The sequence below is a fragment of the Apis laboriosa genome, unplaced genomic scaffold (genome assembly GCF_014066325.1).
Source record: "Apis laboriosa isolate Shangri-la unplaced genomic scaffold, ASM1406632v1 scaffold26_cov146, whole genome shotgun sequence".
Taxonomy (NCBI): Eukaryota; Metazoa; Arthropoda; class Insecta; order Hymenoptera; family Apidae; genus Apis; species Apis laboriosa.
This window is the reverse complement of record NW_025222592.1, coordinates 4,697,202-4,717,464: the sequence shown is the minus strand read 5'-3', so window position 1 is coordinate 4,717,464 and position 20,263 is coordinate 4,697,202. Positions and strand designations below refer to the sequence as shown.

Sequence of the window (20,263 nt, the reverse complement as noted above, 5' to 3'; positions counted from 1 at the left end):
TCGTGGCGCTTTCAACGGAATTATTTCACTTCAATTAGGAGAATCGAAGAAAGTACATTTGCCCTGGCGCAAGTTGAAAAATTTCCAAGGGAGATTAATTCCATCAGTTCGAAGGAAGTCGAAAGGAGTAGACAAAGGAGGACGAATGATCCATTGTTATTCATATGCTTTTATTAACAAATGCGAGGGAGGCAATAATAAATAATCGTGCCGCGCGAGTAATAATAAATAAAGGAAGCAACAACGTTCCGGAGTTTATTACAAAAAGAAGAAAAGAGATATATTCCATCCAGCCGCGAGATTCGAATTCTCCTCGTCGCCCGGACGGCTCTGTCGTCTCCTGTCGATTCCATGTTGCAAACCGTTCGTCCAATTCCTAATTTATTTATAACGCTGAACAATCTTAAAATTGTTCCATTCTCTCATCGATCTTTCTCAACAATTCAATGATTCTGAAAAAAATTTACAGAACTCGTTAATTAATAACTAAGTTCTCGCTTCGACGAGAATACTTCAGGACCAAGTGATCAAGAATGATCGACAGTGTTCGATCGGCCGATCGACGATCGTCCAATCGTTCAGGCGATTATTTGGCGTGCGTATGTCTCTTTGGTCTCTCGATCGTGCGATCGATCCGTCGTTAAAAATGAGGGTTAAAAAAGGGAGGGGGGAAACGAGTCGACCATCCGTATAATCGTCTAATAGTTCGTCGAGCTGGCTGAATTGACCGACGACGAGGAGGACGAGGAGGACGAGGAGCCGGTATAAGTGTTGGAGCCGCTGCTCGGAGAGTAGTAAGAGTAGGCTAGGTTCTGCGCTTCCACACCGTTGGTCGGCGTCCATACGCGGGAATAAGGACCGTTTCCGTCCCACGTGTTCGCCGGATCGTAGCTCGACGTGGTCGAGGGCATAGGTGGAGCTCCGTACGCCGGTGTAGCCGGTTCCATCGACATTCCTGCGAGACAGAGACGCAAAGAGAAAGAGAGAGAGCTTAATTAATCTCTTTCTCTCGAACCCAATGAAAACACAATTTGCAATTTCCGGTTAAATTTTAAATTTGCGCGGAACAAAACGTACCCATTGGCATCATCATTCCACCCTTCTTGAACAATTGAACAGCGATGAATCCAACAACGAGGAGGACGGCGAGTTTCGAGAGGATCAGAGCCTTCAACGCCTTCAACCCAACCACGGCGACGAGGATCGGCATAAGGGCCTTCAGTTTCAATTTCAAGAGGAGCAGGAAGGGCAGCAACAGTTTCTTCTTCAACATCCCTCTTGCCTGGCTGGTAGCCACCTCGTTCCCATTGAACTCGATATCCAGATCCGCCAAACTCCTGCTCGGCCTGTACTTGAGGCTCGCGTCCACGAAAGGCAGATCTAACCCGTAGTCGAAACTCTTCAGATACTTGAACGTCCTGGCGACGATAGCCTCGTCAACTGTGTCCAAGGATCTCGCCTCGGTGCTCGTTCCAAGCTTCCCGTCCAAATATCCGAGCACCTCTTGCTTAAGGCAGGACAGCCAAGACTCGGCTGCTATGCACTCGTTCAACGATTTCGAGAGGAAATCCTGCCCTGCCAAACATCCTCCCACCGTAGACACGATCGTTACGATTGCTATCAACTGCCTCATCCTCTCCTCCAATGATCGAAAATATAAAATATATATATATATATATATAAAACTTCCCTCCTATTTCTCTCGAGGAAGGAAAAAAAAAAAAAAAAACAAAGAACGACCACCCGTCGTTATCCCGCGCGTGCTTGTGGAGACGAACGATCGCCGATCGAACTGCGACTGACGGAGGAGTGGCCCGCCCCTTTTATTTAATTTGCCCCCCGCGAATCTATGTTATTCGGTCGCGCATGCCAGGAATCGACGATCGAAGGAAAATTATTCAAATTTCACTGGCACATAGAGCGGCACCTCTCCTCTCCAACACCTCCCCCTCCCCCTCCCCCCTCCCTCCCGCGGTACGTGCGTGCACGCGCGCGTCCCGACGCGTCCACGATCGAGCGTACGGGCGTCGCGTAGAGAGTACACGATGGCATGCGGCGGCGGCGGCGACGCCTCGGAAACGGAACTTGCCGCGCTCCTATCCGTGCGCCCCCTCAAGTTTCTAACGTTTCCACGGCCTCCACGTATCGATCCACGCTTTCGGCCGCTTTGGTTGGTTAAACCAAACGTTCCCGTTGCAACGTGCCGATGGATCAATGGCGAACGGGAAAGGAGAGTTTCCTCGCCACGATTTTTGGTAGGTGGACCGTATACGGTAGGTGGATGGTGGATGGGAAACGTCAACTGGGTTTTAATTTGCTTGGTCGAGTGGTTAGGTAGGCTTTTTTTCTTCTTATAGGAACGTAAGGGGGGATCGAAGAATTGGCTGGGAAAAATTGTGATACGTAACTTAGATTGTGTTACGTAACTTGTTGTTTTGGGTGATTTAATGTAAAATATATATATATATATATATTTGTGAGCAGATAGATAAAGAGAAGATTTCTTTTTTTTTTTTTTTAAGTGTATTAAGTATTTATTTTCATAAACGATATTTTCATGATCTGTTAATAATTTCTTTTTTGCATTTGTTTTTGCAAGAATGGTTCGAGATTTTATTTGATTTATCCTGTGAATATTTTAGGCGTACGTTACGTGTACGTTCAACGAAAACAAGCGTAAAAATCATGAAAACATTCCCGAAATAAGACGCGCGGTGCGTGCTTAAAATGCGGGAAGAGTACGAAAAGAAAAAGGAAAGCGGAGAGTGCGGGAATGCCTTCGCGAAGACGAAACTGGATTTCCATTTTACGGAAGGACAAAGCGCTTATGGTCTCCAAGTGGCGCGAAGTTGGCCGCGTCTGATCATTATCGGGCATAATCTCCTTGCAGAACCGGACCACAGTTCAGTTTCACAAACTTGAATCCACTTGTGGACGGATTTTACATGCACATTTCCCCCCCCCCCCCTTACGATTCGCCTGTAAAAACAAACCTGGATCCTATTAGATCCAGAACAGTTGATATCGTGCATTTTTCTTTAAATCTCTTAAGCTATAAAATACGTTTAACGTAATAACGTTTAAAATTGACATCCTTCGATGACGCGAATAATGGAAGGTTTTATTAGCGAATAAATCATTTTTGATGTCATTTTTGCTCTTGTAATTGGATTACAAGTATAATTATTAGGATAACGATGGTAATAACACGATTTTGTATTATATGAGATCGCAGAAATGAAGACGTAATTGTAATGTAACGTGAAACTTAGGGCTACGCGTTTATCCTGACGATCATCCTTTGATCGATCGATCTTTCAGATTATGCTTGTGAGTTTCTTCCTTATTAGTTTTCACCGGGAAATTTCTATCATTACTTTAGAAACGAGAAATTGCTAATTTATAATCGATAAACGGTTTTTCTTAAATCTCTTACAAATAATTTTCTCCTCGAACGTTCCATTATCATTCATTAAACACGCATAATTTATACATCAATCATCAATTTTTCCAATCCCAGACTAAATGTCTGTCCAATTAAACCTTCAAGGTATCTGAAATATCTATTTCCTCGAGAAGAATTTCTCCTGAATTATTAAAAATTCTTCTCGCGACGAATAACGCGAAAGAAAATTTGGAAAGGAAGGATAGATCTCAAATATGATACATGATATAAAAATGATCCCATCCGCATCCGATGAAAGAAAGAAGGCGACAGAATTTGCCGATAATTTGAATTTGCAATAATAATTTATTAAATAAAGCGTACAGAGGAGAGGAGGAAGGCAGGTATTTTACAAAAGTCGCGGCGATGAACGAGATACGGGAGTGTGTTTACGATTGCGCGTGCGCCGAATAAGCGAGATCCTGCGCGAAATCCGGCGACGGCTGCTCGTCCAAGGATCTATATTGAGCTTGGTACTCCCACGGCCCGTGCGCGGTCAGCGATGCGCCGTGGCTGTCGGCGGCGATTTTCTTGCACAGCTGGAAGATCGCCATGCCGACGGAGACGATAAAGCTGAAGAACGAGAGTTGAAGAGCGTTCCAAGCTTTCAGGCCGAGGACACCGATCGCGAGTGGGATCAGTGTCATTGCCTTGAGCAGGACGAACACAAGAATCGGGATGACCACCTTCTTCAGCTTCGACTTGCGGGCCTCCTCGACGGCGCGGCCCTGCCCGAACTTCACGTCGAAAGTGAGCTGATCGTCCTCGATGTTCCTCGCGCTCACCTTCACCGACGAGTCCATCGGCAGTTTGAAGGTCACGTCGTGAGAGGTCAAGTACGTCTGCACGTTGTCCAAGAACGAGCCCTCCGAGCTACGTCCGGATACCTCTTCCACGGGATACGAGTTCCGGGTCACCTCCACCGTTTCGGATACCTGCGGTTTATCAAGTTTATTAAAACGATTCGAAAATTTTCGACTCGAAGAGAGATAACGAGAGGATCGTTGAATCGTTCCGATTTGAAAACGAGTACGAGTCAACGAAGCGATCGATCGATCGATCCGGAGCCGACACTTGCCTTGAAGCTGTCCTTGCGGAAGATCTGGTCGAGGAGGTTGAGGACCTTGAACTTCATGCAAGAGACCTCGTCGTTCTTCTGCGCGCACTCGATCTTCGTCTGATCGACCATCTGATCCATGCTGCTGCCCTTCCACAGGTCGTTCTTCGCCGGCTGGGCCGCGGCAAGGGCCAGGAGGGAGCACAACGCAACCGACAGCTTCATGGTTTTCCGCTAGGCTGGTGGACTAGGCTTCCTTGTTTCGAGTTCTAGGTGGAATATTCGACGTTTCGACGATTGCACGACGACTGTTGCCAATGGGTTGGGCACCAGGCTATTTATACGGAGCCCCCGGCCGCCGTGTCGTCGGACGTTGAGCCGAGTAGCGGAGCACCACGGCTCGCACCACGTCCCCACTTCCATCCGGCCACGAATTTTCTTTTCGTTCAGTATGGTGTTCGATTATCGAGGCCTCGCGCCTCGATCGTGACGGGAATGCGAAGGGAGTCGTGAACAAGGATCGTAGGAAGCCGAAACGAAAGCCTCGTGAACGGTGCCGGGAGGTGCTCAAAGATTATTCTTCCGTCGTCGCCTAAGTTGATTTCTATCGCGTGAACGATTTCGTCCTACGCATTTACTTTCTACCATTAGCCGCGAGCTTCGTCGATACTTTTTAATCGAATCGCTTCGCCTTTTTTGGGGGTTCATTTGCACACGGTAAAGTGCAATTTAATCCCGAACACGATCGCTTTTAAACGTTAAGTAGTAAAAGTTTGGCGATATTATTATCTTCTACTTTTTAAATCTTTAAGGTGAATATATTGAAATTAGAATTGTATTATATATTAATATGTAATTAGAATATATTGAATTAGAAGAAATAGGTTGCAATTTGAGGATTGAGATTATGTTTATTATTTTTGCACTATAGTTGCTTGTAGGATGATATCTCGTTTAATATTATTTTCTAACATTACGTAGTAACGTAAACTTGGAGATTTTGTTTTCAAAACTCAGTTGTAGCGAATCGTAAGAATTGAATTGAAAAGTCGATCGATTGATCAATCCGATAATTAATTTGTACGGTTAACGTTTCGTTGAAACATTTCTTTTCGAATATTTGCCTCGTATTGATCTATATCTAGGATCGGAAATTGCCCGAATTCCAAAGTGATCGAAAATATAATCTATCATTTCATTAACCTCGATCGTGGGTCGATGATAAAAAAATCCGCTCACGCAATAAAACGGACGAAACTTTCGAATATTTGGCCCCCTATAATACGCAGCATCGTTTCAGGTAGCAAAGCGGAAGTGGCGTGCGCAGTGCCGGTGAAGAGTTGAGAAGACCCTTCATCCTTGGCACCAATGGCACCGTAACATTGGCATTGAACCGATCGTTCATTCGCTCCACGAACACGACACTTTCCACACGTTTGCCTCGTTAGCTCGCGCGCTCCCCTCCCCTTCCCCTCCCCTTTCAAACGACCAGACAATTTTCACCCTTTCGCGTTATTTTTCTGAAAAAAAAAAAAAAGCAAACCAAATTTCCTAACTTAGATAGATAATTTAGTTCGAGAATTATTAGAATTATATCTGTGTAAATAACAATTCAAAACGTTAAAATTCATAGTTAAAGGAATATGGATGAATATTTAAAAAAGCGATGTTTTGATCGATTTCAAGTGTAAATATAAATCCCTCGATAAAGTTGAATCGAACCACGTGTTCCAACAGATTCTTCGGCAAAGATTCTTCTCTAACGCATCAGAAATGCACGTTGCGTGCGAGTTTCTCGTGCGAGAATGCGCGCGTGGGGTTGCTACGAGACACATTTGCCCGACTTCCTACTGCTGGTAACAATGAACAGGTAATTGGAATTTTGGGTCGAGTTTGCATAAGCATTCAGGACGTAGTAGCGTCAATCGATGTCACCTTCCAATCTAATTCTCCCTTCGCGAGTTTCCACGACCTGCATTTTCCTTCTGCATTTGCGTTCCCCTTTGGCCTCGGCGGTTCTGCCCGCGATTCTGATGAATAAAAGAAAAAGAGCTTTTCGCTACGTCGACAATGAATAATCATGAATAATGAAGGGAAGTTTGTTGAATCGTTCGAACGAAGAGATCAAGATGTCCGTGCATCCGATTTTACGAACTTTTACGTCTGCTTCGGGAAAAGAAAAAAAGAATCGAATCCGAAATCGATCGATCCAATTATTCTTACGGCATTATTCTCGATCTTCAGTGTAGATTTACTCGGAACTATTGTGCTGAATGCACAAGCGACCCTTTCCACTTTCTCCATTTTTCAAATCGATCCTGCGACCGATTCTCCTCGCGTAGGCAAATAATAAAAAGGAAAGTGAGCATCGAATGCAGCCATTAGTTTCTTTCTTTCTTTCTTTCTTTCTTTCTTAGATGGAACGTAGGGTGAGAGTGGATTCACTTGTTTCATTTATTATTTTTATCTTTTGTTTCCTCTCTTTCACGAATTTTTTGGATCGAAGAGTTGAAAGATACGGAGAGACAGACAAAGATGATTTTGATGAGACCATGAAAGAAGATTTTTATTTATACATAAATAAAAGTCAGAGTCGTCGCGCGTCAATAAATATTAAATAAAACGATTTTTCTAGAAAAGAAAAAGGAGGGATGCGGGGGAGAGGGAAGAGGGAAGTTTGAGTTTCAATCTATTTCCTGTACGCCCTGTAGGGTCCGTGGGCCGAGGTCTCCCAGTGAGGTGGATGTTCGACAGGTGGGTGTCCGTAATGCACTACCTCGTAGGCGACCTTGGGTTTCGTCAGCTTGAAGATCATCATCGCACCGCTTAGCACCAACGAGAGGAGGCCCAAGGTGAGAGCTTTCCACGTTTTCAGGGCGATCAGGGCAAGGGCTAGCGGGACCAAAGCTGTGGCCTTGAACTTCAGGCCCAACAGGAATGGTATCATCACCTTCTTGACGAATCCACGACCTGTTCCATTTTCAATGATGAAATAATTGTGCAATAAATTAATTAATTAAAAAAAATCGTATTAAAAAAATTTGTCCACCTCGTTTAACAATTCTATTGCAAATTAAATTCTAAAATCGAGAATCTAAATTGAAGTTTCACCTTGACCGTTGCTCGAGGAGTCGGAAAGAGGTACCGTCAAGCTTCTTGGCATACTGTCCACCAGGGATCTTGGCACGATATTGGACCCAACGATGGCTTCCGGCAACTTAGCCTCCAGCTGGTGGCTCGACAGATACGCGTCCAGTTTCTCCAACATCAAGGACCTCAAGAGCTCCTTCCTTGCAGGGTCCACGGAGTCGTATTGAGCGGGGTAGTAATCCTCGCTGTTTTCCTCGGGCATGTCTCTGGACTTTACCAGCGCCAAGTCTTCCGTGATGGCAAGCCTGTCTTGTTTCGCCGCTTGGCTAAGGTAGGCCAGGACTTTGGGCTTCGCGCAGGACAACATGGACTCGTTGTCTATGCATCTGCAAAATGAAATGTTATTCTTTATGAATCTTACCTTATAGATTTTTTTCTTAATTAATTTCGTTTCTGTCCCCTCACCTGTAATAAATGTGTCGAAGGGCGTCGGCAGTGGTCTCGGCCCTCTGCGCGTTGGCGAGGGCGGCCATAAGGGCGAGAGACGCGAGGAACGTTGTGAACTTCATGACGGTACCCACCGATTTGCGAGGCTAAACACCGAATGCCGGCTCGAACGAAGACAACGCGGTTTTATAGCCGATGGAAGCCACGTACGGCCGATGAATTTTGATCAGGGACGTGTGCCCGGCTGAAAGGAAAGAAGAAAGCCTCGTTATCTAGGGTGACGATGTTTTCACGGGCTCTGCGATACGATTCTCGTACGTTTCGACACCCACGATTTCCGGTCGTTCGTGTCTGGCCCCAAAAAAAAAAATCGTGGCCAGAAGATTTTCTTTCGTTCGATTTGGATGATTCGAAGTGGTAAAAAAAAAAAGAAAGAAAAAAAAAAAAGGAAAGAAAACGTATAGCGCGATTGATCGTCCATTGGTGGAGAAAAAACGACGAACGAACGACAAAGTGAAATTGCTCGAGGTGTCGGTCGTGAGAAGAGAATGGAATGAAAGTAAAAATTGATTTATGAGGGAGGAATGAACGAAGATAGAGATTGGATAGAAAGTGATTTTATACGGTGATTTGGCTCAAGATTCGTGAATGGGGATGATGGATCGCTCGTTTTCTTGAACGAGATTCAATCGAGAGTGTAAATTGGTTATACTTTTTATGGTTATTCAAGTTTTATATGTAATCACGATTATGCAATTTTATCTTTCTTCGAAATATATAAAAACGTAAGTATAAATAATTTTTTTTTGATAATTTTATTTTAATGATATAAGGTATGAAACAGTGATAGTTGTCCTTTTTTTACATTATTTATTACGAACAATACAACTTCGAGATAGTAACATCGAAGTGTGAATCGTTTTTGTACAATAAATAACTTACAATCTAAACGTAATCGAGTTATTTATGCATAGATAATAACTACAGTAATAACTGGGTATGGCACCCGAGAACGTAACAATAAACGATCGTATTTAAAAAATAAATAAATATTTACGTTAAGAGTTTATTTTTTAAAAATATACTCATTGCAATAAGTTACTTATATATTAAATATAAATTACATTTTGTATATTTTACACAACGATATATGGATTTAAAAATATCTTAGGAGAAGTTATCTTTATTTAATTTAATATCCGGGAAAAATGTACAATTCGTACAAACAACAATAAAGTTACAAGAATTATCACTAGGAGTTTCTTTTCTGACAAAGTGTCAAAGCTACGAAATTTGACATTTCATCAGAAAATATTATCCAGCTCCGGACGATATCCAAGACTGAACATAAACGCTAAAAAATATTCTTGTAACTTTGAAAAAAATCTTGTAGATATTTACATTTATAATGTATTCGAACAGGAAGCCCATTCCATTCGACTTATAATATCCATCACATTAAATTCCATTTGATGTTGCCACGAGTGCAAATCAGATAAAGCCCCCCATTCGTATAATATATAAAATAATATTATTTATCGAAAATTCTATACTAATTTTGCGATAAACTTTTCAAATTTTAAGATAAACCTTCCAAAAAACGATCAAAGCGTTTCTTTAAAATAATATCGCGTTTTTATCTTTCTAAAAATATTTAAATGTATAAAATCATTCGACATCATACTTCCACTCGAAGAATCGTGACCCTGACACAAATAAATAACCTAAATAATAATCTAGCGGAATAAACCAGCCAATCTCACACGGAGATTTCGATGCCTAGTTTAGCGCGTTACATAGCCTATTGCAAATCGTTACAAAATTTACACCCGATTTATTCGGTATTTATATGGCATGGATACGTTCTTAAACAATCTCCACCATCTTGCCCAAGTCTGGCCGCTTCGAGATATCTATGAAATTTCTGGCTGGATGAGCTTTCGGTCCCAGTGTGTTTCAACTCCTGCGGATCTCTGAAAAAAAAAAAAAATTGTCTCCGTTAACAATCTCTTGACATAGAAATCAAGCGACAATCATATTAAACCCTGACCCTCTTTCTTCTGCCAATATTTGCGTCGAGTCAACATGTGTGATACTTTCGCCATTTAGCGGATACACACACTAACGAATTAATATTACACTCTCTTTTAATGTTACATTAATAATTGTATACACGTAGTCAATTGTTAATAAACGATTTTTTTTAATTTAATTCTTGTTCGTAACTTTATAATGGAGAATTTCGAATTCGAGAAATTGAATGCCTTCTTCTGAATTCCTCTTTTTCATTTCCTCTCAAAATTGATCTCTTTTTATAACATATTATTTATCACTAATAATTGATAAAAGAGAATATTTAGCTTCGATTTATCATAACATACTACTGGGATTAATGATTCTTGTACAGCGAATGCTTGTTTCGTGAACAACGTTTAACGTTGCCGGAGAATGGCCAACGGAAAGAATATAAAAAGAAAAAGAATCAAGTCCGAGAGGAATGTGATTCAACGTTCTGATTCGAGCGATTCAGAACGATGGCTACCTTTCTCCTCATAATTAACGCCGAAACCGATCGAATTCGAATGCGATGCGAATCGATGAACACGTAATTAATATCAGAAAAATCGAGACGGGGAAGAAGACAAAAGAATCAATCATCTCAATATTGTTCGTGAAACTATTTGACCAAGGACGGACAAAAACCAAATAACCACGTCCCCGTTTCCACGCTTTCCAACGTTGAACCAACTTCTTCTAAACATTAATAATTATCGGTTAATCTTCATTTTTCATCCTCTCCTACCTGGACAACTCGTTCGAAACGAGGTTGCTGTGCGGCGAATAAACCGCCGGGTTCTTGTACATGCTGCACACGAGTCTTTCTCTACAAGGCTCATCCACGAATCTCAATTGCTTGAATATGTCCTCTAGCCTGTTAATTATCGGTCCATAAAAGTCATCGTCGTACTCTGATCGCCGAGTGCCAACTGTTATCTTCGACTCTATCTGATTGCTTTTCGTGGAACCTTGCCTATTAACATTCTGCGTTTGTCCAAATGAGGTGTACGCCTTTACATTTGTCGCGGTTGGCAGCAAAGTGGTGGGCAAGTTAGCAGGATTCAAAGGAACGTTGACCACTGGTGCGGAATTCGTTCGACGGTTATCAGCGTACGCGGAATAAGCTAAATTATGAGCCGACACTTGTGGATGCTTCTCCAGATATGGAGACGGTAGCGATTGAACGTTCGACGCGTACTGAGAGACGCTATACGGTCCGGAGTAAGTGGGCGCTGGAAATGACGCTGGAAGCACACCAGGAGGATGGGCTGTGCCACCTCCTATGGGCTCTGTTTGAACTTCGTACGGTTCTTCGTAAGGCTCTATACCCCATTCCTTCAATTCCTCGATATCTTTTCGATATTGAATGTGAGGATGGGCGTAATCGTAACCGTCGAATTCATTGTGATGACGGTGGCTGTAGTAGGTTGGAACTGGTACCGGAACCGGGACATGGTGATGATGATGAGATATCTAAAATAAAAATGGAATATTAATGTGGTTATTATTCGAGAAGTCATTCGCCAGATGACATCGAAATGGATTTAATGATTACCTGGTGATGATGATGGTGATACTTCGTGCCATGCGTCGAGTAATAGCTCGAGCATAATTTAAATACATGCGCGAATGCCGGTATGAAGAAGAGCAGCAGCTTGAGGAACAATTTCTTCGCGGTACCCACGCCGAATAAAAATGGTATCACGAACATGAACTTCAATTTGATTAATTTGATGATCAGCAGCAGGGCCAGAAAGCTCGTCAACAATTTGTTCTGTATGAATTTCTCTAAAAATACGAACAACATTGATCAAATTGTGGAAAATTTTAAGCAAATTTTTATCGTTGAAAAGTTTATGTATATATATATATATGTCAATTTCATTTCTATAATTATACATAAAAAATTTAAATTTACACAAACATCCACGTAATCTATTATTGCGTTATAAAGAATCGTACTAATTTTTTTGAAAAAGAGTCGTCCTTGGTTCTCCATTCCATTCTGACCAAAATCCACTCTGACCAGGGCGCCATTTTCGTCAACCTCACGAGGGCTCAGTTTAATCGTGGCACCTTCGAAGAAAAAATCGGGTAATTGGATCTCGTAATCTCTAGTCGCGAGAAATTTCACCGTCTTCTTCCTCAACGCATCAGTCACTTCTTCCAAAGGTGATTGCTTTTCGTCAAATTGTCGATCCCTTTCGTCCTCACTTTCCTCTTCGTTGCAGTCATCCTTGATAGATCCATCCACAAGATTCTCATCCATGGAATCTTGATAATTTTCCTTCAAATTCCTGCGGCAGGTACCGTAATCCAATTTGTTCTTAGTCATGGTCAAACCATCGAACACCGTGATGTTGTCTCGTTCCTCGAAAACATGATCCAGATAAGTGTATGCGTTCTTCTGTATGCAAGAGAACGTAATTGACCGATCGCAGTCCCTGATTAACCCGTCCCATAATTCATTCCCGGTCTTGTTCACCCATAAACCACCAAGATTAAAGATCCTCGAATATTTCTCCAAATTCTTCAAAACGAAGAGCCGAGAATTTGCACGCGCCACGAAGAAACACACGATCACGATCACGTACTTCAGATGCATTCTCGTCGAGGACTAGATCCAACTACTTGCCGAAACTTTAAAAATTAAAAACTTCAACTCGTACAAGTTTACAAATAAACTTAATTCAACCGTGTCTTTGATATTTCCAAAAATATTTTTTTTACATGTTAACGAATCACATTTATGAAATAGACTGTTTTATTCCTGTTTCCAACGTTGAAGGAATCTAACTCGAATGTAATTCATCCTATATTTGCCATAACAATTCGACCGAAGTGTTAAACCAAGAAGAGAAAGAGAACCAGAGATTGATCAATATACACTTTTGATTTCTTCGAACAGATATCCACGTGCACCTTTTATCACTTCCGTCGCCCCCACCAGCAGCCTCGACCTCGATATCAATCCAAACGCGTTGCTCCTCTTTTTTCTCTTCAGTGATGTTCGACTACCTTTTTAGAGGTTGTTGGATTCCACGCAATTCATGTCGCGAACGGCACATCGATTCCCTCGACATGCCCGTGTCACCTGGCCGGCATGTCACGTCGTCCTCTCGTTTCGTCCTCTCCGTCGTCCTCTCTCGCGAGACGCGTTCACCACGATCTCCCGCTCAAAACTAACCGCAACCTCCTCGGTTCTCGGCTACAATTCACTTGAGCGTCAAGTGTGTCAAAGGCCCTCCTACTCCGTCCATGCCCGCTCCGTGGAAGGTCATTATCGTCTCCTCTCTGGCTGCAACCGGCCACGCGCCTCGGTACACGCACGCTCGTTTCGAGAGGCGTCGAGGAGGATTTCGGATTTCGTATGCGCCACGGTCTCGAACCTCTTGGCACCGGCCGCGGTGAAAGCTGATGGAAAATTCTTTGTCGATTTTTTTCTTCTTTTTTTGCTAACTGTTTTTCGTTTTTTAAACACGAGATACGAGTTATTTATATAGAGATTATGGATTGTGCCGGTTATTATACGGAGGATCTTTTTTTTTTTTGGTTTGGTTAGGTGAAATTTCATAGCACTTCAAGTATTAAATACTCGTTTAATTATACATTCCATAACACGGTTATTCATGATATAACTGTACATGAATTTATTGTGTATCCTTTGGTTTATCTTGTTGTACATGAAAAATAGTTAAGATGTTTAGAAAGTGTAGAAACTAGGAATTAAGTTGATCTTTTAATTAATGTATGATGTAATGTATGTATAATGTTATGAGTTGTCAAAACTTTTCAAAGATTAAACGAATATTCTTAGATTGTTATATTTTATTTTCATTTATCCAATTTTGGATTCATAATTTAATTTAGACAATTGCTAATCATTTGGATTATTAATATAACTTCCAATTATTAGATAGTACTTTAATTTTGATTAGAGTATGATAACTATATCACATTTATCAAATCAATATTATATTTTTCTTTTTCATATTTTGTTTACTAATATGATATGTTTCAAACAATATTGTTTGAAAATTTACCATTCCATCTTCATTTTATTTCCTTATTTCACATTGTGAAACAAATAGATTCATCCCGTTAATCAAATAAATAAATATTACACTAATCATAACAACGTTCAACAAGGCAAAAAGAAATAACTAATTCGTCGTTTCTCGTGAAAACTCTTCTTCTATAACAAGATTTAATAGAAACTGCAAATCAATGAACCGTTGCGCTGTTTATGTGCCATCAGACCGGTCTGATGCGAGGTGACGAGTGATCTCATTTTGATTATTGCTTGATTACAACCACGAGATCCAAGATCGCTTTTTGCAATCTCCGTTGTAGATTCTTTGAGTAGTCAGCTTATATCCGAATGTATCCATAAAATAAATGCAAATAAGTGGAACGCGAGAGTGAAATTCGGAGCGTGTACCGTGAAAAACAAAACGAGAAATGAAGAATATCATCGAGCGGAATATTAAGTAACTCTGTCCTCACCTTATTTTTCGTATCGAGGTTAACTGTTGTGAAAGACGTAGCAAAGTTTGAGATTTGACTAGGAAATGATGGCACAGTCATCTGGAACGAAGTATAAGTCAACAGCCGAGCGATTTCCAATGAATAACTGAAATTTCATTTATATCCTTTGCCTTTCCAGATGCAGATGATACAAGATGTAATTTCTATTTTAAATTTTTACTTGAATGCCGATGATACTGTTTGTCTTGATTCTGTTAATTATTTTAATTAATAATTTAATAATTTAAATTAATTTTACTTGTTATTGTTATAGTTATTGATTATTCTATTTCAAATTCTTCTATTTCTAATATAAATATAATTATACCTCTTGGACAAAAGCTATTTCTACTCCAATTCTCTATTAATTATTCTATTCCTTTTATTTCGAAGTTATTCATAGACGTCATGGATCAAGTAGCCATCTCATAAACATTGTTACGAATTCTTAACCAGCACCACCTTGCAGTTTTCACTAATGGATCGTTGGTGAAGGTGTTCCCATTATTGGAAACAACCGCTTCCATGCCAATAACCTACATTCATGAGGAACGTACGATAAGCAACGGTCAGTGACTGTTTTCAGCAATCGACGTTTCTTCAATGAGAGAAATGGTTTCAATGTCATTTCTTCCTGAATGGGAAAATCTTGATCTTGAGATTGGAAATGTGTTTGCAATAAATTAAATGGTCAAGATGTAGAAAATACAATACACACGATCAATCCTTCGTTTCTCAATGATCTTGTCTAAATTTCATCATCACAAGGAAGAATCGGATGGGTCAATGGAGACACGATGGCGAACGTGGTCGGATGAATTCCATTGACCTACTATCGATCTGGCCACTGGGCAGGTAGAGCGACGACCGGCTTAGTCGCTCGACGACCACCGAAAACGATCGTGCTCGTTCATGGAAACGGCCTCGTCTTTTTCCTCCTTCTTTTTCGTCATGGCCCTCGATACCCATGGAGGAAGAACGGCCACGCTCCAGACAGCCTAGATATTAGTACCAGTACGTAGAATTCCCCGATGCTACGTACACACGATACCACTCGTCGACCTAGAAGAATTTCCATAATAGTAACACACTTCGAAATCCTTTCGATTAATACTTAAAACATATATATCGAAGATACTCGTTTTGGCTGGTTATTTTATGGAAATTTTATTAGTTTCTGAGATTTCGAAGAGCGATAGCGAATAAAAAGTGATTAAACGAATGTCGTAGCGAGAAAAAGAAGAAACTCGAATGCCGAAGTAGGCTGAATGAACCGTATTGTGGAAGAATATTTCCAAAAAAAAAACGTGAGATTCTTCGTTTTTTTCATAATATCGTTAGTTTCTACTCGAATCATCCACAAGATTGAAAAAAATAAAATAGAAATTACGCTATATCGATTATATTTTTGTTTCATTTTTATTTGTTTTTTTAGACGATAAAAATTAAAGCTGTTTTTATCATAAACAATTTATTGTCGATGACGAATAGATTACGAAAAATTAATATAATTAATAGAATATTCACTTTTGAAATACTTTGAAAAACTTTTGATATAAGCCATATGAAATATAATTTGTAAATTGTTACAAATTTAAATAATTAAAAATTAAATATAATCCTATATGTTTAATATGTCAACGTTTATCAATACTGATCAAGCATTGTGTTGTTGAACGGACGACAACATTAAATCGGAAGTCTATGCGTGTCATTAACTGAGAAACGCCGGCAGAAAGTATTTGTACAAGACATACTGCATCGAAACTGGTTTGCACGTGCTCGAAGTGAACCAAGGAACTGGGACACATTGCATATATTGGGTGTGCGTAAAAATTTTAAGTCTTACCCTTGTTCAATGTCACGTACGCGATCGAGATCGACGATACGTGATATTATTCGTGCTTCCTGGTAGCTTCGAATATTTGGAACGGTAAATTCACTAGCTTGGAATGGTACGAAAGAAAGTTAGAAGTTAGAAAAGAAAAAGAAATGAATCTTGAAATTTTACTTGTACTTAAAAATTTTTCAAATTTTATTTACTCGAAAATGAAACTTCAAATGAAAAAAATTCTTTATTTTTTATTTTTTCATGAAGAATTTTTTGCCTGATTATTATTAGGATATCATCATGAATAATGAGACACATTGTATAAACAGATGATTAAAATGATCAATGAACTAAAGTGATTTCTGTTCGACTTATATAATGCTGATGATGTTAAAAGTAATTAAAAATGTCCTTGACTAAGAAAGTTAGAGACGAATGAACAAGATTGACATAGATTTTTGATATAGAAAACGAGTCAATTATAAGAAGCGAGATTTTTACCTGGATTTTCTTTGGAAATCATCGTCGTTACTTTGACACATAGCGTGGAAAGATACGATTTCTGCACTCTTTAATTTGTCATTATCACGTCATTCTTGGAGATGAAAACAATGCGATCAAATTTCCACTCTTTTTCCTGTCCGGCCGGTTTCTCGTGTCGGTAATGCCCCTGTTACATCAACGAGGAATTGAATAAAGATCCGTCACGAAGCGTGCATACGCTCGTAGGAAAGTGAACCGATCCACGAACTCGTGACGTGACACATTCTACCTATTTCTGGCACTGATAATCGAGTCTAACCTCTTACGCGAGAACTTTCACCGATTTTCCCGATTCATTGTTCCGTTGTCCATTATTCTTTTGAATTTTTCCTGAAATTAATTATTTTTATGCAGACATTATACATATAAAGAATTTTATGAAGGTTGTCGAACGCGTTTTAGATTTAATCTAACATAATTTTAACCTAAATAAAAGTAGTTTAGAGAATCCTTAAAATATAGAGCAATTTTATGTTCAACGTTTCGAATTAAATGTTAAAAAGAGTTATGTTAAACTCTTAATGGCTTTAAGATATTTGAATTCTATGCAGACAAACAGATTATTTTTTTAGATCCATCTATTAGGAAGAAACAGACAGAAATTGTTAGTCGTTAGAAAAATCTGATTGCCGTTATACCTTTCAAATCGAATCGTGTTGTCTTCGAAAAAGATACGTGGTACGAAATATATATGAAATGTACGTGCTAAGTTCGCAAATCGATGTGGGTCAGTTATTGTACAGAGACGATTCTAAAACGATTTGTATATTGAATTATATGTAGTATTAAAATACGCATTTTTTATATGCAACTTAATGCTTAATACTTCTTGGTATACAATTATCATGCAATTAAAGCGTGTGCATGTTTCTACACTTATCTATGTTGTAGCTATTTATGTTATGGAATCATATTATAGTTTATTATTCGTTTATATATTGTTTTAAATATTCGTTAGTAACGAGTCGTTACACATAAGTATATTCAATTATGATTAAAATCGAATTTTGAATATATATGTATATATATATATAAATTGTTATTTAAAATTGATAAAAAAGTTACAGATATTTTAAAATGTGATTAAATTAATAAAAAAATCTAATACTGAGTTGTAAATTTCATTTCCTCTTTTATAAAATGTTAAAGGCATTAAAAAAAGAATTATTCACAAATAAAATCTATTTCATACCTTGCATTCCATCGATATAATTATGCATTATCCTACGAATTATTCGGAAGATTACTTTTCGTACGATTCTGAACTTTATAATGGAAATTGGTTGGTTGATAGTTTTAGAAGACATATAACGATGCTCTTCAACTTGAAACTTTTCAGTCGAAAGTTGGTATCTTGTAGATCTTTTCTGATTTTATATTTTTATTAAATTTTATTTATATTTTATGAAGTCGTTATTCTATACAAATCGAGAATGTACATATTTTATATTAAATTACTTTAAGACACATTTTAAAAGAATTTTGAAAGAGAAACGACGAAAGTTCATTTGACATCTTATATTTTATTTGTGGTCACGCACTAAGAGTAAATAAAGAAAAGGAAAATAAATAATGAGAAAAGGATAAAGATAGGATAAGAATATTAAAATCAACGCTAACTTCAAAGTGCTGTAAATGAAATATATAAAGAAAAGAAAGAAAATAAAAATAGAATAAGAATTGATATCAGTATCATTTTTTGCATACTTTTAAAAAGATGCTTTACTTAAAAAATAATTACATATATCCTTTTTTTATTTTTTTCCCCTCATTATTTTCTCCTTTCTTTATGTATCTCATTTGCTACATTTTAAAGATGGCAGTCATCCTTTGTCTTTCATATTCTATTTGCTCTTTTTATTTATATTTGTTCTGCAAAATTTATATGCTCAAGAAACACTTATATATGATTAAAAGATTCTCAAGAAATATAAAATTATTTCTAATATTAGATGATAATATTCCTGACTAAATTAGAAATAAAATTAAATGTAACTATAAAATTTGTTCGAATAACTATTATAAATATTTCGTAGCTTTTTATTCGAGGGAAAATTTATCTGGCGAACTTAGAAGGAGCAGATCGTTTCGGCCAATAGTCGAGCCGCTAGCTAGTCACGTGATATGTAACTCGGAATATTTCGTACTTCTTCGTTCGAAGAAAGATTTACCGCGCAAACGTAGTTAAGGGGGAGAGTGCTCCGACCAATAGGAAAGCTTCTAAGAAGTCATGTGATGCGTTGCGTCATTCGTCTCTCGAAAATCCTCGGGACAGGACGTGTCGCCGGTTCGTACGTCGCAATTTCTATTCTTATTAAGTTATTTTATTAATATTGTTATTAATTTCGTTTATCTAAGTGTTCATTGTACATTGTGATAAGAAAATCAAATAGTTTTGTGAATAATTATGTGATATGTTGTGTTATTCGTCTTTCCGAAATCCTCTAGGACGCATCACCTTGAGGTACGTAAATACATATTGCGTCGCAATTTCTATTCTTATTAAAGCTATATTACTTATATTGTTATTAGTTTTATTTAATTATTCATTGAATTATATTATTGAATAATGTTTAAAGCTACAAGGCTGAAAACATTTTTAACATAATTCAATCTTTCGAGAAAATTTCAGTTCGCGTTCATATCACGTTCGACAGGTTTCGACAGGTTTCGACTTGTTTAATTGCCCCCCCCCCCCCCCGCCTAATTTATATAATATATTGAAATTGTTATATGGATTATCGAAAATTATAGTGTTTAAACGTTTCTCTTCCCTCAATGTGATCAATTTATTACGTAATATGTTATTTTTTCAATTATTTTTTTACGTCTCATTATTATTAGTATATTTATTCAATAATTTATTATTGAAAATTATAATTCTTTGAAGAAATTAATTAATTCAATTTTATTTATCAAATTATATTAGTTATTGCCTTGTTTTAATACAATCTTTTAATTTTCATATATTTTATATATCTATTCTAAAAATTTGATTATTTTTTGTGCAGATTAGCTATTGGGATATCACAAGGAGGAAAAAAGGAATTTCAAGATGGATGCCGTAACGACTTTCGACAATGACTAATCGGAAAAATGGTAACATTTGATCAAAAACAGATTCATTTTTATGTTTTTTTCATTGAATTATAATATACTGATATATCTATATTTGTTAAGTAACTCATAATACATGAATTATTAAGAATATTATAATGAAATTAGATTAAACAAATTACATTTTTATTTTCATAAATTATATTTT

At 38.3% G+C, this 20,263-nt stretch overlaps 4 protein-coding genes across 4 annotated transcripts; all 4 read right to left on the bottom strand.

Annotated features, from left to right (window-relative positions):
• Positions 1-244: 244 nt before the first annotated feature.
• LOC122713897 lies at positions 245-1,633 on the bottom strand. The gene is made up of 2 exons (XM_043934723.1): positions 1,078-1,633; positions 245-955 (listed from the first exon to the last, which is right to left on the bottom strand). Exons 1-2 carry the CDS (start codon positions 1,631-1,633, stop codon positions 699-701), a joined length of 813 nt encoding a protein of 270 aa, XP_043790658.1. The 3' UTR covers positions 245-698.
• A 2,201-nt stretch (positions 1,634-3,834) lies between these two features.
• On the bottom strand, positions 3,835-4,727 carry LOC122713895. Its single transcript, XM_043934721.1, has 2 exons — positions 4,524-4,727; positions 3,835-4,380 (listed from the first exon to the last, which is right to left on the bottom strand). The coding sequence occupies exons 1-2, from the start codon at positions 4,725-4,727 to the stop codon at positions 3,835-3,837; spliced, it is 750 nt and encodes a 249-aa protein (XP_043790656.1).
• Positions 4,728-7,191: 2,464 nt separating this feature from the next.
• On the bottom strand, positions 7,192-8,161 carry LOC122713906. Its single transcript, XM_043934732.1, has 3 exons — positions 8,058-8,161; positions 7,614-7,978; positions 7,192-7,472 (listed from the first exon to the last, which is right to left on the bottom strand). Exons 1-3 carry the CDS (start codon positions 8,159-8,161, stop codon positions 7,192-7,194), a joined length of 750 nt encoding a protein of 249 aa, XP_043790667.1.
• A 787-nt stretch (positions 8,162-8,948) lies between these two features.
• LOC122713793 lies at positions 8,949-13,495 on the bottom strand. The gene is made up of 4 exons (XM_043934564.1): positions 12,060-13,495; positions 11,653-11,885; positions 10,843-11,570; positions 8,949-10,012 (listed from the first exon to the last, which is right to left on the bottom strand). The coding sequence occupies exons 1-4, from the start codon at positions 12,700-12,702 to the stop codon at positions 9,874-9,876; spliced, it is 1,743 nt and encodes a 580-aa protein (XP_043790499.1). The 5' UTR covers positions 12,703-13,495; the 3' UTR covers positions 8,949-9,873.
• Positions 13,496-20,263: the final 6,768 nt, after the last annotated feature.